This window comes from Wolffia australiana, chromosome 5 (genome assembly GCF_029677425.1).
Source record: "Wolffia australiana isolate 7733 chromosome 5, ASM2967742v1".
NCBI classification, from domain to species: Eukaryota; Viridiplantae; Streptophyta; class Magnoliopsida; order Alismatales; family Araceae; genus Wolffia; species Wolffia australiana.
The window spans coordinates 3,525,180-3,544,408 of NC_135839.1; the positions used below are offsets into that span (position 1 = coordinate 3,525,180).

Sequence of the window (19,229 nt, forward strand, 5' to 3'; positions counted from 1 at the left end):
CTTATACGTATAATTATTTTGATCACATCACTCATGTCTATTTACTCTCTTTTCTTACTATCAGTTGCTTCTCACTCTCACACGTTCATCTCATATCCTTATTATCACTATTTATTAACATAATATTAATGTTATTATTAATTATCACCCTTTCACCTTACATTTTTTGACTTTCGATCCTGTATTTTTTATTTATCTTTTGGATTATTGGGCTATGGTTTGGTGCATGACGAACAAGTTCAGTGAAACATAAGCTAAATGATGCCGGACGTCGTCTCAACGGCGTCCGACCGTCACCGAGGGTAGGAACTTGGTGTCGTATCACTAACTAATCGATTTACGTCCACGACGTCAACCGATGGATATGCGGAGGACAGAAATGCATGTATGACGATAACGAGGATGATGGTCCGACTATGGTACGTGCAATGCGCCGACAAGCTATGAGAGCCAATCCGGAGCGGGGACGGGGTCGCCTAGCTAGGTTGAACCAGCCCTCCAAGTCGTCCGAGGCGGGTCGAGGGCGCACGCCGTCGAATGGGGTAACTCCCACTGGAATGCTCACACGCGTCAGGGCGTCCCGACTCGTACCGGACAGGTAAGACGCTCGTCTTTGTTTCGTCGTACTCTCAATCTGTCTCACTCACCTATCTAACCCGAGCGCGGTGGAGGCAATACGAAAGAATACTGAAGGAAATAAATGACGTAAAGGGGCGAGTGAAGCAGAGTACCTTCGTCGCGCTGGCGATGGGATCTTCGTACCAACTGGTTCCGGAGGAGGGAGTTGTCGGGGTGCCGGAGGTTGACTGCGCGGAGGGGCGGCGTCGGTGTGAGCGAACGGAACCCCAGCGCCGCGGATCACGGACGGCGGTCACGTCGCGAGGACGGTGGCACACGGCCAGGCGCATAAGGCACCGGTGAGCACGGCCAGCGGGCGCTGCAGACGGCTCACGATGCACCGGCGCGCGCGCTGTTGCCGCCGCCGCTGGTGTCGCACAGCACACCAGCGGCGCAGCTGGCGAGCGCGGCTAGACCGGCGCGGCGCGGCGGCGGGCACGGCGGCAGCGTGGGCGGCGCGGCGGGCGCGCGGGCGCGGCGCGGCGGCGCGCGGCTTGGCGCGGCGCCAGCGCGGCGGCGGGCGCTGGCGGCGCGCGGCGGCGGCGCGGCGAGTGGCGGCTCGGCGCGCGAACGCGGCGGCGTATGGGGGCGGCGCGACGCGGCGCGCGGCGGCGCTCCTTCCTCCTTCCTCTCCTTTCCTTCTTCTTCCTTTCCTTCCTCTCCCTTCTCTTCTTCCTCTCTTCTTCTTCTTCTTTCTCCTCTTCTTCTTCTTTCTTCTCTTCTTCTCCACGACCTGACCCTTCTTTCTCAAAGTGCAATTCTTCAAAAATTAGGTCAAAGTCAGGGAAGCGCCCACCTCTTCCCCTTATATATGGGTGAGATGGCCTTTCCTTAGTCCAATAACACAAAAGAAAAAGGAGAGAAAATAAGCAAGAAAATAGGAAACGGGCTTGTCAGGCCCAACATAAAAGAAAAAGGGGGAAAAGGGTTCCGCCTATGGGCCCTTCCCCCGCTACACGACAATACGAATAAAGGGAAAAACTATAAGATAAAGTAACCGACTGTAACGGTGTGCTCCGGTGGTCGGCGTCCGCGTCATGCCGAGTAACGAAATGCGGGATCCCGTGTTGCTGTGGCGGCTCGTCGTGGTGGCTGGACTCGTCTCGGTGGCGAGCTGGGTAGTGCCGGCTCCTCGGGTGCTGAGTCGGGGAAGTCCTACTGCTCCTCTTCTGCTGGCTCGATGACGACCGGTGGTGACGCGCCATCACTAAATATGAATTCAAAATTGATCTCTAAAATAAATCACACGTGGTGTCACTTCTATGGAAATTTTTCCACCCTTGACAAGTTTCCTTGAAGAGCTTCTCCAAGCCGTTCACTTCCTTGGCCTCTAGAAGTATCAATGCGACTAGAATACTATTTGATCTCCTCTCTTTCTTCGCAAAATCTTCTTGAAGACCTTATGGATCTCCACTCCATCAAGAAGTACTACCGGAAGGATTCAAGATAACCTGACGAAGAAAGCAAGGGACACCAAGATCTGGCTGGCATGGCCACCTACAATGGGTGTACTCGGTTATAATAATTTTTCCCAAAAATCCTTAGTAATACAATACATCCTCCTATGTCTTTTGATCTAATGTGTGTGACCCTCGCCCGTATATCAATCTAATAAATAATTTTAGAGGCTGAATATTATTTTTTGAAGCAATTTATTAATTAACTATATCAATATATAGATTAATTAAATAAAGAAAAATGTTTAACCCAATCAGTAGGTTAAGTATCCAGCCTTTGGGGTGAGAAGGTACACCTAGTGCTATAAAAGATAGAAAGTAGCCTTTGAACTCTCTTATGGAATACTATTTGTCATCAGTTACCGTATATGTATAATCCATCATCTGCACAAGACTTTTAAAGAACATATGATACAGTTAATCATCAAATCCTACTCTGTCATTCAGTTAGTAAGATGTGTATCACAGATCATTAAAGAGTGCCTTATCCAAAAACCTCACTACCTTGTCTAGGGCTTAACTCCATCGTATTATGTGATTCAATCTCCTCCTCTACCGACTCATATCGACCACTCAATCACTTATGTGTACTTCTTAGTATATCCAAGCTAAGACTTATTTGAACCCCAAAGTTACAGAGTCCAAACATACTTGTCCATCCACAATATGTCTTCTAGTCTATTAGACCAATGGATCAATTACACAACGTTGACATAAATCAACCTGATTGACTTCAGGTACACAAGGATAAATTCACTGGCCTATCTATTCCAAAGATCACCCACCATTTGTCCTTAGCCTCTCTAAACTAACAACTACAGTATCCACCATACTTATCAAGTATAATCAGATAGTGTGATTCTATCCAGATAATTCAATGTCCATCTCGACTATTTATCAAATATGCATACCTGGAATATGTGTTTAAAGACGAGTGATCATTGTATTATGATCTCATCATAATTCATTTGGTCATTCCATGAATTCACAGACTTCACTATAAACCTCACACATGAATAATAAGAAATAAATATTTATTCCAATGAAATTAAATAAAACATGGTGTTGTGATTGACGGACATATAATATCCATCAGTATTTTTTAGTTATCTCATTATTCACTATTTAAAATAATATTAAATCACTAGTAACCGCATCCTATGGAGATGACACATACTCATCTCTAGCTACTTAAGTTAGCACAAGTTTATAGTTTTATTTTATCAAACACAAAAGAGCCAATGAAAAAATCAAACCCTAGATTTGAGTTTATCACTAACCCTCTCCAATGATAGTTTGTTTTGAAATCGCATTTGTGGGAACAGGAGTAAAAAATGGCTGATTCTCTGCCATAGATTATGTTTTTCCTCTTGGGTGTCAACCTGCATAATACTCCCAAAGTGACCAACCCTGTTCGTTTTTCTCTCCCTTGAAACACCTTGACTACTGATGATATACATACGAGATGTAAAAATAGTAATTAAATTAAAAATACGCGATGAATTTCGTCTAATGGCATCTATGATTTCAACTCAACTTCAATTGTCCATGATAATGCATCGTTCTTGGAAGATTCAGTTAAATGAATCTTACTAAAGGCTGAGAGAAGCGGGATCCTCACTGATGCACAGCTGAAATTCTGTTTTCCCTCATGGAGACAAAGCAGGTAAATCCAACAGACTGCAACGAAATAGCAAAAAAGCTTCTCTCAAGATGATGGAACCCAACTAGAGAACACAAAAGCAACTGATAGCTAAATTGAAACAGGGACCACGAAGACACCTACTGAAAGCAAGGAAGCAAGCATGAAAAGCCAATTGACTGCAATCATAGGTGGGAAATATTTTCTCTCGAGTTGAAATTCCAATAGAAAGAAGAAGCAATGGTAAAGAAATTACCAGTGACAGCCAAAGCAGTAATCTCCAAAAGCTTCACCTTTTTCTATACTTCAAAATAACCCCACCCCCTCTCATATAACCCTCATCTCAATCAGGGATGATTATAAGGTGTTTAGACAATGTAATGTCGTCTTCATATCAATATAATTCTTTAAAAAAAATCAGATAGAGGGTAATATGGAAACAGAAAGATAATAAAGAAAATGGTTTTCATCTTCAAGAAAATGGAATCTGCAACTCCAAAAAAAAGCGTACATCTCATTATTGCTGGAGTTTATACAAGGGAGACCCCCCTTTTTTAAAATCCATGAAGAAAAACAATAGGAACACGTTCAACTATTCCGCCCAAGCAGGCAGGAAAAAGGGGTGCTCCTCAGCGTTATCCCAGGAGAGCTCAAGAGAAGGGGACAAAGAAAAGGAAGAATCTCTCGCTAATGGGGAAGCAGGCAGGACTTGCTCAACCTGCAATTCCCCAGCGAGCGTCTCCTCTAGTACCCTTCTCCAGAAACCCATCAAGGAACAGTCTTCCGGTGAAGGTAACGAGAGGAACTTCGAGAAAGAAGAAGACGACGAAGAATAAGAACAACATGAAGAAGAAGAAGAAGAACAAAAAGAAGAAGAACACAAAGAAGAAGAAAAAGAAGAAAAAGAAGAAGAAGAAGAAGAAGAAGAAGAGAAAGAAGAAGAAGAAGAAGAAGAGAAAGAAGAGAAAGAAGGGAAAGAAGAAGAATAAGAAGAGGAAGAAGAAGAGAAAGAAGAGAAAGAAGGGAAAGAAGAGGAAGAAGAAGAGAAAGAAGAGAAAGAAGGGAAAGAAGAGGAAGAAGAAGAGAAAGAAGAGAAAGAAGAAGAGAAAGAAGAGAAAGAAGGGAAAGAAGAGGAAGAAGAAGAAGAAGATGATGATGATGAAGAAGAAGAAGAAGAAGAGAAAGAAGAAGAAGAAGAAAACTGTAGAACTGGGCTTGTTTGATTGCGCTGTGGGCGGCGAGATTGATAGGATTGCAGCTGCTTGCAGCGTGCGTTGATACGTTGCACTTCGGAGAAGTCTTCAGGCCAGTGAAAGACTTCGCCGCGCTCGTTGTACGCGACGACGCAGACGTCGACTCCGCACAGCGTTGATAGCTCTGCCGCCTTCTTCTTCAGCCCTTGTTCTCGTCTTGCCCACGCCTTCTTCTTCTCCTCCTTATTTTCCACAGTCTCTTGGCAGCGAGGTGACATCCTCTTGCAGGAACAGGAAAGAAGAGAGGCGAAAAGAAGGGAAGGACTTAGAAGGAAAGAGTACGATCTGGGTTTATGTATAGTAAGCGAAGATTGTACCCAAAGCCCGGGAAAGAAGTCGACCGTTGGGGGAATTCCCGCCGTTGTAAGGGAGGGTCTTCTTTGTTTTACGCTGTTTAGGAGGAAAGTTTGTTGCTTGGCGATGTGTTTAGGAAGTGGGGAGTGCGAGTTTAGCCCGGGAAATAAGTCGACCGTTGGGAGAATTCCCGCCTTCGTCTGAGAGGAGAGTTTCTTTCAGCCTTTAACTTTTTTTTTTTTAAATGCCGTATGGTTGAAAGTTACTCTCATTAACCATCTTATTCTACTCTACTTATTCTCTTCAAAAGCATGTTCATCCTCCGTCGTTTGACAAATGAAAGTAAAAATAAACCATTAAGTTAATTTATTACCTTTTCCAGGGGACTCGTATGTTAATATGTTGCAGTTTTTCTTTTTTTTTGGTTCGAGAGAAGACTTTCTTTCGGCCCTTAATTTTTTTTTTAAATGCCGGATGGTGGAAAGTTACACTCCTTCACCGTCTAATTCTACTCTTCTTTTTCTCTTCAAAAGCGTGTTCATTCTCCGTCGTTTGAAAAATGAAGTAAAAATAGACGATTAAGTTAATTTGTTACCTTTTCCAGGGGACTCGTATGTTAATATGTTGCAGTTTTTTTTTTTTGGTTCGAGAGGAGACTTTCTTTCGGCCCTTAATTTTTTTTTAAATGCCGGATGGTGGAAAGTTACACTCCTTCACCGTCTAATTCTACTCTTCTTTTTCTCTTCAAAAGCGTGTTCATTCTCCGTCGTTTGAAAAATGAAGTAAAAATAGACGATTAAGTTAATTTGTTACCTTTTCCAGGGGACTCGTATGTTAATATGTTGCAGTTTTTTTTTTTTGGTTCGAGAGGAGACTTTCTTTCGGCCCTTAATTTTTTTTTTAAATGCCGGATGGTGGAAAGTTACACTCATTAACCATCTTATTCTACTCTACTTTTTCTCTTCAAAAGTGAAAACTTCAAAGGTGTTTTTAACACTTTTATTGTTGTTTAATATGCTCTGCCATGCATCTCAAGCCACTTCATGCAGAAAGTGAAAAAAAAAGGAATAGATTAAAATGACATTAAATGTGATCCTTTGCATGGACTTGTGCCGGATTCAAAAAAAAGTGTTAGTTTGTTGCAATAAATGAACCTACTATTTGCCATATTTCACTTTCATTTTTGTGACTGGACATATACTTTTCATACCCCATGAGTAGCCATTTTTGGCAATTTTGAGGACATGTGTCAGGAGAAGGTTAAAGCACATTTTAAGTGTGTATTTCAATGCAAAATATTTGGGAAACATGAGGATTATGCCGCTATGGTAGCAATCTACGTCATGGATCAAGGAACGGAGATAAATAACAAAGGGTCCAGATTTCCCCAACTTCAGAACACTCAAGAATTCTCCAAATTCTTAATGTAATATCAGATGAACCAGAAGAAGTTTCTCGATCTAATTATCAAGGTAATTTCTCTCTCTCTCTTATCTATCCATACATAGTGTCAGATCAATAAATACACCTCATTTATGGAAAAAAGGCAACCTCGGATTTTGTTCCTCATTCATGGCCAGTTCTATAATAATCAGTGGTGGTGATTTCTATATCTGTTACACTTTATTCCTACCAAAGGGCTAGCTAAGGTATTAAATAAATATTTATTAGTTCTTCATACTAAAAGTGATTTAGAACTCCCAAATTATTATGTAAAATATGCATAAACTAGGCTAAATAGCATAAATCTTACTCACCTCCTTAAACTATTTTACATTTATTTTCACTATTTTTTTTTTGTTAAATGAGATTTTAATTTATAAAAAAATAGAGAATCCTAAAAGAGAGAAATAAACTGAAAGTTTACTTTTTCAATTCTAGATCTGTACTTATAAGTAAAATTATATATTTTTACATGAATCAGAAACCTAAAAAATCGCCATTTTTTTGTCAAGATAAGGGTGTTTCAGTTTCATAGCATTTTCAAGTAATACTACTTTAGGCGGAATTGAAAACAGGAAACAACCAACAAAAAATCGTATAAATCATGTGCATGATGAGGACAAATATAATAAATTGATAGTAGTGTGAAGATTTGTCCCATCCAAAATCCCTTGCAAATGGAGGAGAATGTTATCTACAGTGAAAGTTTTATGGCCATTTACTCTTTCTAGTCACATGTAAAGAATGACATAGTGACTCAGACACAATCAAACCTATGACTTGTCCTAGATGTAATTTTGGGGATCACATATGAGTACCAATGTTGGCATCCAACACCAGTATTCAAGACATTAGATACCTGAAAGTTCTGAGATTGATACAACAATTGTAGTGAATACTAATATTAAGTATTAGATTCATAGATCGGTTTCGGAAATGGATATTGTACCCGTTGTATATGTGTAAATATTCTGTATAGATTTGGATGTTCTTTGATAACGGGTACTGTTATATATATACCTGATATTGATTATAGATATTGTTACGTATGTTGGAATTGTCTTGTGTTCATAAATTTGATTTCTCATATTAGAATGTAATTAGAAAGCTATCCACTTCCACGCCCAATGTGAAAGGTGGAGGGTCAAAGGTCAGATTAGGATTTTGGAAAATCACACCCTCCACTCAAAATATGATTTTAAAACTATAATTTTATCTAATCTCATAGTGTCATAAATATAAGTTATATCTTTATTAAAATACAAAATGTCATACTTACATCCTCTTTAAATGGACAAAATCGGTGTTGGCATTGGGTATCAGTACCCAACATTGGGTGTCGGAACAGATGATGGTGAAGAACAGATGACGATGAGGAACGGAAAGGAATGGACGACGGTGAGGAACGGAACGGAATGGAACGGATGACGAATAGTAAACGGAACGGAACGGATGATGGTAAGGAACGTAATGGAACAGATGATGGATAGGGACGGAACAGAACAGATGACTGTAAGGAATGGAACTGATGGCAGTAAGGAACGGAACGGATAACGGTGATGAATGGAACAGATGACAGAAAGGTGAAGAAGGGAACGGAAAATGGCAATAAACGGAACGGAACGGATGACGAATAGGAGCGGAACGGATGACGGTAAAAAATGGAACGGATGATGGTACGGAAAAGAACGGAATGGATGATGGTGAGGAATGGAAAGGAACGGATTACAGTGGGGAACGGAATGGATGATGAATGGGAACGGAACGGATGACTGTAAGGAATGGAAAGGAACGGATTACAGTGGGGAACGGAATGGATGATGAATAGGAACGGAACGGATGACTGTAAGGAATGGAACAGAACGGATGACGGTAAGGAATAGAACGGAAAGGATGACTGTAAGAAATGGAACGGATGACGGTAAGGAATGGAACGGAACGGATGGCGGTGAGGAACGGAACGGATGACAATAAGAACGGAACGGACGACGGCGAGGAACGGAACGGACGACGGCGAGGAACGTAACGGATAACTGAGATGAACGTAACGGATGATGATGATGGACGGAACGGATGGCGGTGAGGAACGGAACAGATTACGGTGGGGTAGTATAAATACGATAAGAACGTTTATAGCAGAAGAGGAGACTAGAAATCTTTCGCTGTTTCTGAAAATCGTCTAACGCTTACATCTGTGATTGCTTCGCCTTGGCGAAGCAGCAGATCGAATCGCGATGGGCTGTATCTTGTGTGCAATTTTTTGAGATAATCGAAGGCGGAGAGCAGCTGCAGAACGCCGGTAGAAGAAAAGTGCGTAAGTTTCGTCCCTGAATCCGATGAAATCGTTGATTTTTATCTATGTTGATTTTTCGTGCTTGGTTTATATTTTTCGTGGAAGGTGAAAATTTTGATGTAGTGATGTGTCTTGATCGAACCAGAAAAGATCCTGTTTTTCAAGAGGCGGATCCTGCGACCTTATTCTCCATCCGATGCATCATTTCGCTGGAGTGGCCTAACGATTTCTTCTAATCTTTGGGTGAATCGGAGTTGCTGACGCTGCGCAGCTTTATTTGGATTTGCTTCTTCCATTTGTTTATATTTCTTGCTCTTGATCCTAAACTTGTACATTGTAACATCAAATAGTAGAAAACCTGGACGTATTGGGTGCGAAGCGGGATTTCGCTGGCATTTTTTTGCCATTCTTCTCTTCGATTACCGTAAAATTAAGTTTCATCAAATTCAAAACAAAAAATAAAAAGAGGGATCAGTATTGAAACTAAGAAAGAATAACCCTATTGTCTCGATCGATGGGAAGCTCTGCTATGCCCAAAGCACCCCGCAGGCAGTATCTTGGTGTCACTGAGCCAATCTCTCTCACTGGACCCACAGAAACTGATGTGATCAAAACAAGGGAGTTAGAAAAGGTTCGTAGAAAATAGTTGAACCCTTGAATTTCTTCTTGATGATTTTACTGTGGTTTTGGTCTCTAAAACATGTCTTTCTTTGATTGAGTAGTATCTAACAGATGCCGGATTGTATGAAAGTCAAGAAGAAGCCGTGGAAAGGGAAGAAGTCCTCGGGAGATTGGATCAAGTGAGGTTTCATCAAGTTATATTATGTTGTTTTCTTTCATTTTCCTCTTCTTTATTCCACTTATTGACCTTTTAATTTGAACAGATTGTCAAGATTTGGGTAAAAAAGGTCAGCAAGGTGAAAGGATTCAATGATCAGGTTGTGCATGAAGCAAATGCCAAAATATTCACATTTGGTTCATATAGACTTGGGGTATATGTTCTTTTCTCTACATTCCGAAGATCATCTGTTGCTTTTGAATAATTAGACATTCTCTTCTCTCTTTGAATAATTAGTTTATTGTGCTTTCATTGCTCATTTTTGCCTCTTCTTTTTGTTCCGTGGCTTCTTTCCAACTCTCATCGACTGTCTCCATTTTTTCGTCCAGTACACTTTCCAAATCTCGTCTACTTTCTCTTTTTTTCTATAGTGGTCTTATTAGAGTCATAATCTTTATTGAATATGAGTATCCTTGCTGGAGTGCAAAACCAAGGTCATTTCTTAGGATTTTCATTCTTCTGTTTTGATATGAGTATTAGTTAATGGTATGCCCCATCCAAAATTCATTTGATTTGTGAGCTCTCTCTTTATCTAAGGTAATTTTAAATATTTAGGTGCATGGGCCAGGTGCTGATATCGACACGCTTCTTGTTGGACCTAGGCATGCCACAAGAGAGGTGCCTCTTGCAATTTTATTTATTATCCATCAGTATCTCTTCTGAATGGAATTATCTTTTTCAAAAATCGCCTGCAGGAAGACTTCTTCTTGGAGTTCTATAAAATGCTATCTGAAATGCCCGAAGTATCCGAGTTGCAACCTGTTCCTGATGCCCATGTTCCTGTAATGAAGTTCAAATTTAATGGATTTTCGATAGATCTTCTGTATGCAAGGCTTTCACTGTGGGTCATTCCAGAAGTGAGTTTGGCTCCTTTTTGTCGGGATGCAAAACAAACTTAAATTAGTAATTTCTTTTCAATTTCTGGAACTTTGCCAAAAACATTATTTCTTATATTTTTGCGGGGTGTGGCTCCGAGGACATGCAGTTTTTCCACTCAACCAAATAGGGTAGTAATCACTTCCTATGCTACACTTTCTTCCCCTTATTTCCCCCTTATATCTCTTGTGATATTCTAATAGGGTCCTCAACCCTTTTAAGGGGTATTTCCATCATTTTCCTCAAGGGTAGTGTTCCTCTAAATTCATGTACCCATTGTTATCTATAAATCTTGCTTGTCTTGTTTGTCCCTGACATTTTGCTTACATGCAGAATAAAAAACCTGTCTATGAACCTTTTTTGGCTTATTCTTATTTTGAAAAGAATTTTGTGATTTCTGTGATACTCCATTTGATCGTTGATATTATGGTTCAGGATCTGGACATCTCCCAAGATTCTATACTGCAGAATGCCGATGAACAAACTGTGCGCAGTTTAAATGGGTGCAGGGTCACTGACATGATCTTACGCTTGGTGCCCAACATTCAGGTTTTTTAAAGAATTGATACGATCCCCTACTATCAAGATTATGGTCATGCTTATTGTCTCTTTCCTTCTATGATAGAACTTCCGCACCACCCTAAGAGGAATGAGGTTATGGGCAAAACGGCGTGGCGTCTATTCAAATGTGGGGAAATTTCTTAACTTTATTTAAAATACACTGTTGTGGGTTTACATTTTCTAACATATATTGATAAAAAGTATTTCTACTCCAAGGGTCTCTCCCAATCTCCAGGGCCGCAGGCAGCGATCCTACCTGTTTGTCAGCTAGAGTTGGAAACAGACGAAAAACTCTCTTGACTATTCTGTATGGGGCCAGCTTTTATACTGGCTCCATTACACCTGGCCTGGGCCCAATTTCTAAACTGATTTATTTCCCCCATGAAAAATAAATCACCTATCTGTTGGATGAGGTGGACACTCACTTACGAAAGAGAAATGTGGCCCACTTATAGAAAGTTGGCCCACTTACAAATAAGAACTAGAGAGGAATGTGGGTTGCTTCTGTCTTGCGACCTTCCTATAGTTTGACAGAGAGAGAGAGAGAGGGAGAGAGAGAAAAAGAGAGTGCAAGAGGGAGCATTACTAAAAGTATTCACTGGTAATTTCAGGTTTCTGGATTTCTTGGAGGCATCAACTGGGCGCTGCTTGTGGCAAGAATCTGTCAGCTATACCCTCATGCACTTCCTAGCATGTTAGTTTCTCGCTTCTTTAGAGTGTACACACAATGGCGCTGGCCGAATCCTGTCATGCTCTGTGAAATTGAAGAGGGAACACTCGGCCTTCCAGTTTGGGATCCAAGAAGAAATTACCGGGATAGACTGCACCAGATGCCTATAATTACGCCTGCCTACCCTTGCATGAATTCTAGCTACAATGTTTCAACGAGTACCCTACGGATTATGACCGAAGAATTTCAAAGAGGAAATGAAATCTGTGAGGTTTGTCTGACTAATTGCATCGTTTTATTCTTTTTTTCTGAAAAAAATCCCATCAAAGTTAGGTAGTTTGCATCATCTCGACAGGCAGTTCAACCGCTTCTGCGTAAACAATAATTCAGAGTGAGAAAAAATATTAGCGCATTATAAGTTAGATATTATTTTTCAAAACCTGCATTTCTCGTCATCAAAATCAAATTTCTTAATTTCAAACATTTATAAAATGATGTTTCTGACGCTTTCACAAATTCAACTGGTTTACCTTTTCTTTTTTTTTTGAACAAATAAAGAAGATCACCCAGCTTGGTGGACCTCCGTTCAACTGGTGTACCTTAACAAGCCATTATGGTTATGCTGGCCTTTTTATAAAGGGGTTCCTTGACTTAGTTGATATATTTGAAGTTAATGTTTGGCATATCATAAATTAGATATTGTCCTTCATTAGGCTTTGTTTCTCGTCCTCTCAAAACGTTCTTATTTCCATACATTGAGAGAACTATATATTTTCATATATTTGACGCTCTTGTGAATTATGCTGTTTTGCCTTCGGGGTATTTAATTTATCCTGTTTTTTCTTCCATGTTTACTTGTTTTATTTTGCTTATAGATTCCTGGTATCAAAAGATTACCTTGTTATGTTTAATCTTGGAATTAAATGCCACGAATAGAAATTCTAAAACTCGAATTCCTCTGCTTCAACTTTCTATTTTTTTACCTAAACATTCCTTCTAATAATTTTTTTTCCTTTTCATAACTATTTTCCGTTTTCTCTATTTCCTTCTATCAGGAAATAGAGGCCAACAACACCGGATGGGACACCCTTTTTGAGCCCTACCCATTTTTTGATGCGTACAAGAACTATTTAGAAATTGACATTGCCGCCAAGAATGAAGATGATCTAAGAATCTGGAAAGGATGGGTTGAGTCCCGCCTTCGCACTCTCACCCTCAAGGTTACTTTTTACTTAACAATTTTTTACCCAAAGTCTATGATATTCCCAAAAGCACAAAATTCATAATTTATACTCCACTGAGAATAAACTTCTACTACTAAATAAGGTTTTTTGTCCAGGATGACAATGATGGTGGTGAGTGAATGATCATCATGATCACCACCGCCTCATCATTGTCTTGCCATTTGTAAACAAGGATAATGATAAAAATTGTGGACGATGGTAATATTAAATCAAGTACAAACCAATTGTTATTTGATCCCGTGCAGATTGAGAAGACGACATTCGGGATGCTAGTCTGTCATCCCCATCCAGGCAGTTTCACGGATCGGGCCAGGCAATGCCACCGCTGCTTCTTTATGGGCTTGAGTAGGAAACAAGGAACCCAAGCCCACGAGGCGGAGCAATTCAACATTACGAGCACGGTTGAAGATTTCAGAGGCTCAGTCCAGTACACCCCACTATGGAAACCGGGCATGGAAATTCAAGTCTCTCACATCAGACGAAGGGACGTTCCTCTGTTCGTCTTCCCCGGTGGGGTCCGCCCCCCTCGTCCAGTCAAACCTGAGGTCAAATCCAACTCCAGACCAAGACCCACCCCGGCAGTCAACCATGGCCCACCAGAGAAGTCAACGGAAGAAGAGACCAAAGTCCAGAGATTTCTCTCTGCCTCGGCTGAGACGGTGCCCTCTGCGGCATCTCGTGAAGATCTCGGGAAGAGAAAGTTTGTTAGTGATGCCACCGAAGCCATGCCAGAGGCAAAGCGGACGGCGTTAGTCCCGAGTGCCGATTTAGAGGTCAATGAGGAGCTGCTACCGAATGAGATCTCGCCGCCAGTTGAAAATGTCCCCGGGCCTTGCCCTGAAGAAGGGAAACTGGGCGCTTCTCATGCCAGAATTTGCCAGACTGCCATATTGGAAGAGCTTGAGGTACTCCCATCTGGTCTTTATCTCTCTCTCTTTCTCCATCGCTATCTGTATATCCTTCCGTCTGTCTGTCTCGTATTTATCAATCGACTTAGCCTTCCTAACCTGTTGATAGACATGGTTATTCTGTTATGTTCGTTTGAAACGAACAAAAAATTCGCACAAAAGAACCGCACAGGGCCTTGTTCTTTGATCTGTTCATTTTTTTAAAACGAACAAAATTCACACAAAACTAGAACAAAATTCGCACAAAGCGAACAAAAGAACCGCACACGGGTCTGTGTGATGTTCTGGTTAAATTCATTTTTGTTCTGTTCGGAAAACCGAACAGAATGAACAGTTCGCACGAATTCGCACAAAAAGAACAGAACAACCATGTCTACCTGTCTACATCTTCATGCACTCACAACCCCCCACCCCACTCTAGTTTTTAAGGTGTCTCTCAATCCTCACATCCATCTCGGTCCATATCCATTCATTCAACTCCATCCATATTAACTCGTTCATCCGTCCAGCAATCGATTTATCTCTCCTCTTTTCTCTTTTTCATTTTCTCATAAATGGGGTTGGTTTGTGTGGTGTGGAAGGCATCAGAGCTGTCTGCCCTATTCTGTGACCTGCATCTTAGCTCTGTTTATCAATCCATCCATCTCTATCTCCTCTTCTTTTACATTCTAATGGTGGTCTGGCCCATTCTCATACTTGCATCCATCAATCCTTCCATATTCATCAATTAGTGGATCCCCATCCATTCTCACTCATTCATCATTTCATCCTTCCATTCTCACCCATTCATCATGCCATTCTTAAATTCTCGCTCATTCATCATTCCATCCATCTCTCTCTCTCCTCTTTTTACTAAAATCTCATTTTGTGTGGTGTGGAAGCCATCGGAGCTGTCTTCCCCATTCTCAGACTTGCCTCCAGCAGCTCCCGCTTCTCGGACCAAACCAATTATCAGGTAAATATTCCATTAAATACAATTTGATCATTGCTTGTCCAAGTTTTTTTTCGGGGAATATTTATAACACTTGCTCTGAATCCAACGGCAGGCTGAGCTTGACCACGATCGGGAAGAAGAACCAGTGATTGATGTGGCTGTTTCTACAACCGTTAGATCTTAAAAGGTCATCGTCTCTTTTTCTCATGTGAGGACACCAACTTGGAATATTTCTGCATGAAAAAAGAAATTTACTGCACTAAGATTTTTAATGCACCAGTATGTTGGGAATCTTTGGAGATTTTGGAGGACAAATATGGATAGATAATCCGCATTTTGAAAAGACTAAGTATGCCTTTTATGGCATAGTAAAACCTTCCTTGCCTTACATGCCTTTTTTTCTCCCTCTTTCTCTGCTGGGGCTTCTTGTTTGATTTTATATTGGAGGGCCCAGGAAAAACTTTACATGTGACCACTAATTTTCAGGAGGGTTGACCAAGTCAGCCTTCACATCAATGTTTCTTTAATGAGCACTGGCTCTGCTCAGTGATAGAGGAGAATCTTTGGTATGCAAAGCTGTATTAGAACATAATAAAAAGACAAAATTTGATGATAATTAAGAATTTATGTTCCTTGAATCACTCACACTCGGGGCTCCTTGGTCTGGCAAGGTAGGCTGACCCAATTTTTCAGTTGAGTAGACCAATAGAACAAATTGGGATCAGTTCAACCATGCCAACCCAACCAAGAAGGCAGTTGATGAGTTGGGTAAATGGTAACTAGATTGAGTTTGGTGACCTGCATTTGGCACATTAAACCCTTCTTTTCATATGAGTCAGGTTAGGTAACCTAGTTGGGTTGTCCAAGTAAGAATCAGCACGTGTATATGATATGACACGTTAATTATTAATTGATGTCATTATAAATGAGAATTAGTCAAATTCTGAGACAACACTACCTGATCTGGCACGGGTCAGGGCTTGGGCCAGATTACCCAATCTGCTCTGGCAACTAAGCCTATTTATTCCTTTCAGTTGGTTGGGTCAATGAGTGTAGTTAGGATGCCTGATTTGGTTGACCCAGTGAGAATTGATTATTATGTAATGTCATATGACCTTGAAATTATGCTACTAAAAATGTTCAAGTACTTATATTATTAGGCCACTCCAGCTTATACTCTAGAGTGTGCGACCTCTTGGGTAACTGTTGTACCCTTTGTGCACCTCCACAATGATATCTAATGATGGTGTGAGGACCACTTATACTCCATTAGACATGGTTCTTCTGTTCTGTTTGTTTGAAACGAACAAAAAATTCGCACAAAAGAAACTCACAGGGCCTTGTTCTTTGTTCTGTTCTTTTTGTGTGTGAAAAGTAGAACAGATTTTCGCACAATTCGCACAATTTGAACAAAATTTTCACAATTCGAACAAAATTCTCACACATCGTAAAATTCACACAAATTGCAACAAATTCGCACAATTCGAACAAAATTCGAACAATTCAGTTCCTTCCACTAATTTTTTATCAGTTCTATAAATTTAATTAATTGCAAAACATTTCTAGCAATCCTGCTGTGACAGAAAAAACGTTGTACCCATCGACACAAATCGCAAGAAAAAATAAAAATTTTGATGATTCATCTGAGGTGAGAACGAACCTCGCAGGTGGAAGTGTGCCGGTTAAAGAAAGAACTAACGGAGAAGGATTCTCAGCTATGCAAGAAACAAGCCGAAAAGTCAGCGGACGACGAGCTGTCCTGGCTAAATTTTCTGAGACGCGAGACCAGCGAAAACGTCCAAGAACACGTCAACCTTCAAAAGGCTCGACTAGAGGTCGAAGAAACAAACCTTAAAAACCGAACAAAGCTTCAATATTTCGACGAAGGGATTTCCAAGAGCAATCTGTCATAAGAGACGGAGCAACCGTTCACGTGCTGAGGTTGAGACGGCTAGTGATTCTCAATAATGATAAGGGAAATCTTCCTTATACCCAATCATTTTTCCATGAATTTCTAAACCATACACATAATCCTATTCTACATAATTCAAAATTCGCACAAACAGAACAATTCGAACCGCACACAAGACTGTGCGATGATCTGTGTGAATTCGTTATTGTTCTGTTCGGAAAACCGAAGAGAACGAACAATTCGCACAAATTTGCACAAAAAGAACCGAGCAACCATGTTTATACTCCATCCATCACCACCTTCGTGGGACACGAGCACACTATGGCAGCCTTCTCCAGAGCTGAACCAGTATCACCTTTGTATTTTTTCTCTTTTTTGCATCATAGGCGAGTGCAAGTAGGGTCCGGGTGTAATTGGGATGTATACGCTCCACACCTATGAACACTTCACTTAATGTATAAAACCTCCCTGGGTGACGTCCAGTGCACGGCTGGATCAGTCTATGGGCACAACCCTTGGGTTGGTAGTACCTGGCACTGTTTTTTTGCCAATAAAAAAAGGCCACTCCAGCTTATCTAACCATGGAGCAGGTCGAGGTCAGGTGGGATAACTTTGCATTATAATTGTATTTTTTAAGAAAATCTGAATGATCTTAACTTCATCCTTAATTTCATAATAGTTCTATCGATTACCTTAATTTCATCCTTCTCAACTTCATGGCCTTTGAACGACAAAAGCTAATCAAGAAAATTTACTTTCAACACCATGAAGTTACATTTTCCTGATTTTTTAGAAGCCCCTTGGATTTATCTGGAGTAATTTTTTAATTTATGTTTCTCCACCAAGTGGATAAACCAACCATCAATAAGACATCAATTAATAGATAAATGATCATTTAAGTTTTGTAATGAGTCCACATTATGTGAAATAACTCAAAGGTGACTCATGCACCATTGAAATATTTTTTCCGCATTAAATAGCTTGGAAAATATTTTTTGAAATGTAAAGGTTCCAAAAAGGCACATAAATGTGACCTCCTACTAATTGAATGGATGTATCTGAGTCTATTTATCTAAAGTAGCAATCTAAGAAACATAAACATTTCTTTTTGGATAGTATATCTAATGGCTGATCATTATGACAATGGTGTAGATGATGGCATTCAAAGTGATAATGAACACATTGATGACATTAATGATGGTGAGGTGATGCTGGTGATGGTTTTGATAGCTTGTGTTCTAAATTAAGCGCCTCAAATTAAAACACTAGATATGACATGATGACAAATCTCACGATGATCGAGTAGGGTGGCACTACCCCCCAACATCATCACACTCTAATACATCGCCTAGAAACATATTCTCGGGTGATACCTGAATAGAAACCACATTCAGCTCCATCTCTATACATAGACAAACCTATATATCAAAACTTCAGTGTGATACCATATTCTTCTTCTCCTTCACTATTCGTAGATCTACTAATAAACTCCTAACATTTGGTAATCAAGGATTCTAATACATGAATAGAAACCACATTCAACTCCATCTCTATACATAAACAAACCTATATGTCAAAACTTCAGTGTGATACCCTATTCTGTTTCTCCTTCATTATTCATAGATCTACTAATCAACTTCTAACATTAGGTAATCAAGTATTCTAATACCTGAATAGAAACCACATTCAACTCCATCTCTATACATAGACAAACCTATATATCAAAACTTCAGTGTGATACCCTATTCTTCTTCTCCTTCATTATTCATAGATCTACTAATCAACTTCTAAGATTTGGTAAGCTGCTTCACTTAGTACTGTCTCATATTATCATACCACAAAAAGTCTTCTCAATAAGACTCTTGGTCAGACAACACCATCATTTAATGATGACAATGATCAAGAAAAAGACCACACCAACATGTTTTTGCTTAAGTTTATTGAATGAAATATTTCTTCATTATTATTCTCGGGTGATGTTTATAATGATGTGCATGAATGTGTGCGATGACATAGTAAATTATGATGAGATCATAATACACTGATCACTCATCTTTCAACATGTATTCCAACATTCCTCTCCAATGGATATTGGAGATAAACATCGAATTGTCCGAGTACAGTAGCAATATCTGATCCTACTTCCATGATAAGTATGGCTCATCCTGTAGCCATTAGTGTGTAGACACTAATGACATATGGCGGGTGCTTTTGGAGGAAGAGGCCACTTTGTTGATCTGCATGAGTCCCTAAATAGTATTATACCGAAAAGCCAATCAAATTGAT

General features: G+C 40.3%; 1 protein-coding gene across 1 annotated transcript; it reads left to right on the top strand.

Annotated features, from left to right (window-relative positions):
- The first annotated feature begins 8,854 nt into the window (after positions 1–8,854).
- Positions 8,855–15,324, top strand: PAPS1 (poly(A) polymerase 1). The gene is made up of 13 exons (XM_078574997.1): positions 8,855–9,021; positions 9,146–9,631; positions 9,723–9,800; positions 9,885–9,992; positions 10,394–10,456; positions 10,534–10,695; positions 11,150–11,263; positions 11,340–11,402; positions 11,887–12,216; positions 13,001–13,165; positions 13,435–14,094; positions 14,979–15,052; positions 15,144–15,324. The coding sequence occupies exons 2-13, from the start codon at positions 9,515–9,517 to the stop codon at positions 15,178–15,180; spliced, it is 1,971 nt and encodes a 656-aa protein (XP_078431123.1). The 5' UTR covers positions 8,855–9,021; positions 9,146–9,514; the 3' UTR covers positions 15,181–15,324.
- The last annotated feature ends 3,905 nt before the right edge of the window (positions 15,325–19,229 follow it).

What these genes read in the sequence shown, in the direction of transcription:
- PAPS1 (XM_078574997.1), top strand. Translation starts at nt 9,515, where the DNA reads ATGGGAAGCTCTGCTATGCCCAAAGCACCCCGCAGGCAGTATCTTGGT. An exon ending in AAACAAGGGAGTTAGAAAAG is followed by an intron (nt 9,632 to 9,722) that starts GTTCGTAGAAAA and finishes TTGATTGAGTAG; the next exon opens with TATCTAACAGATGCCGGATT. An exon ending in GAGGAAATGAAATCTGTGAG is followed by an intron (nt 12,217 to 13,000) that starts GTTTGTCTGACT and finishes TCCTTCTATCAG; the next exon opens with GAAATAGAGGCCAACAACAC.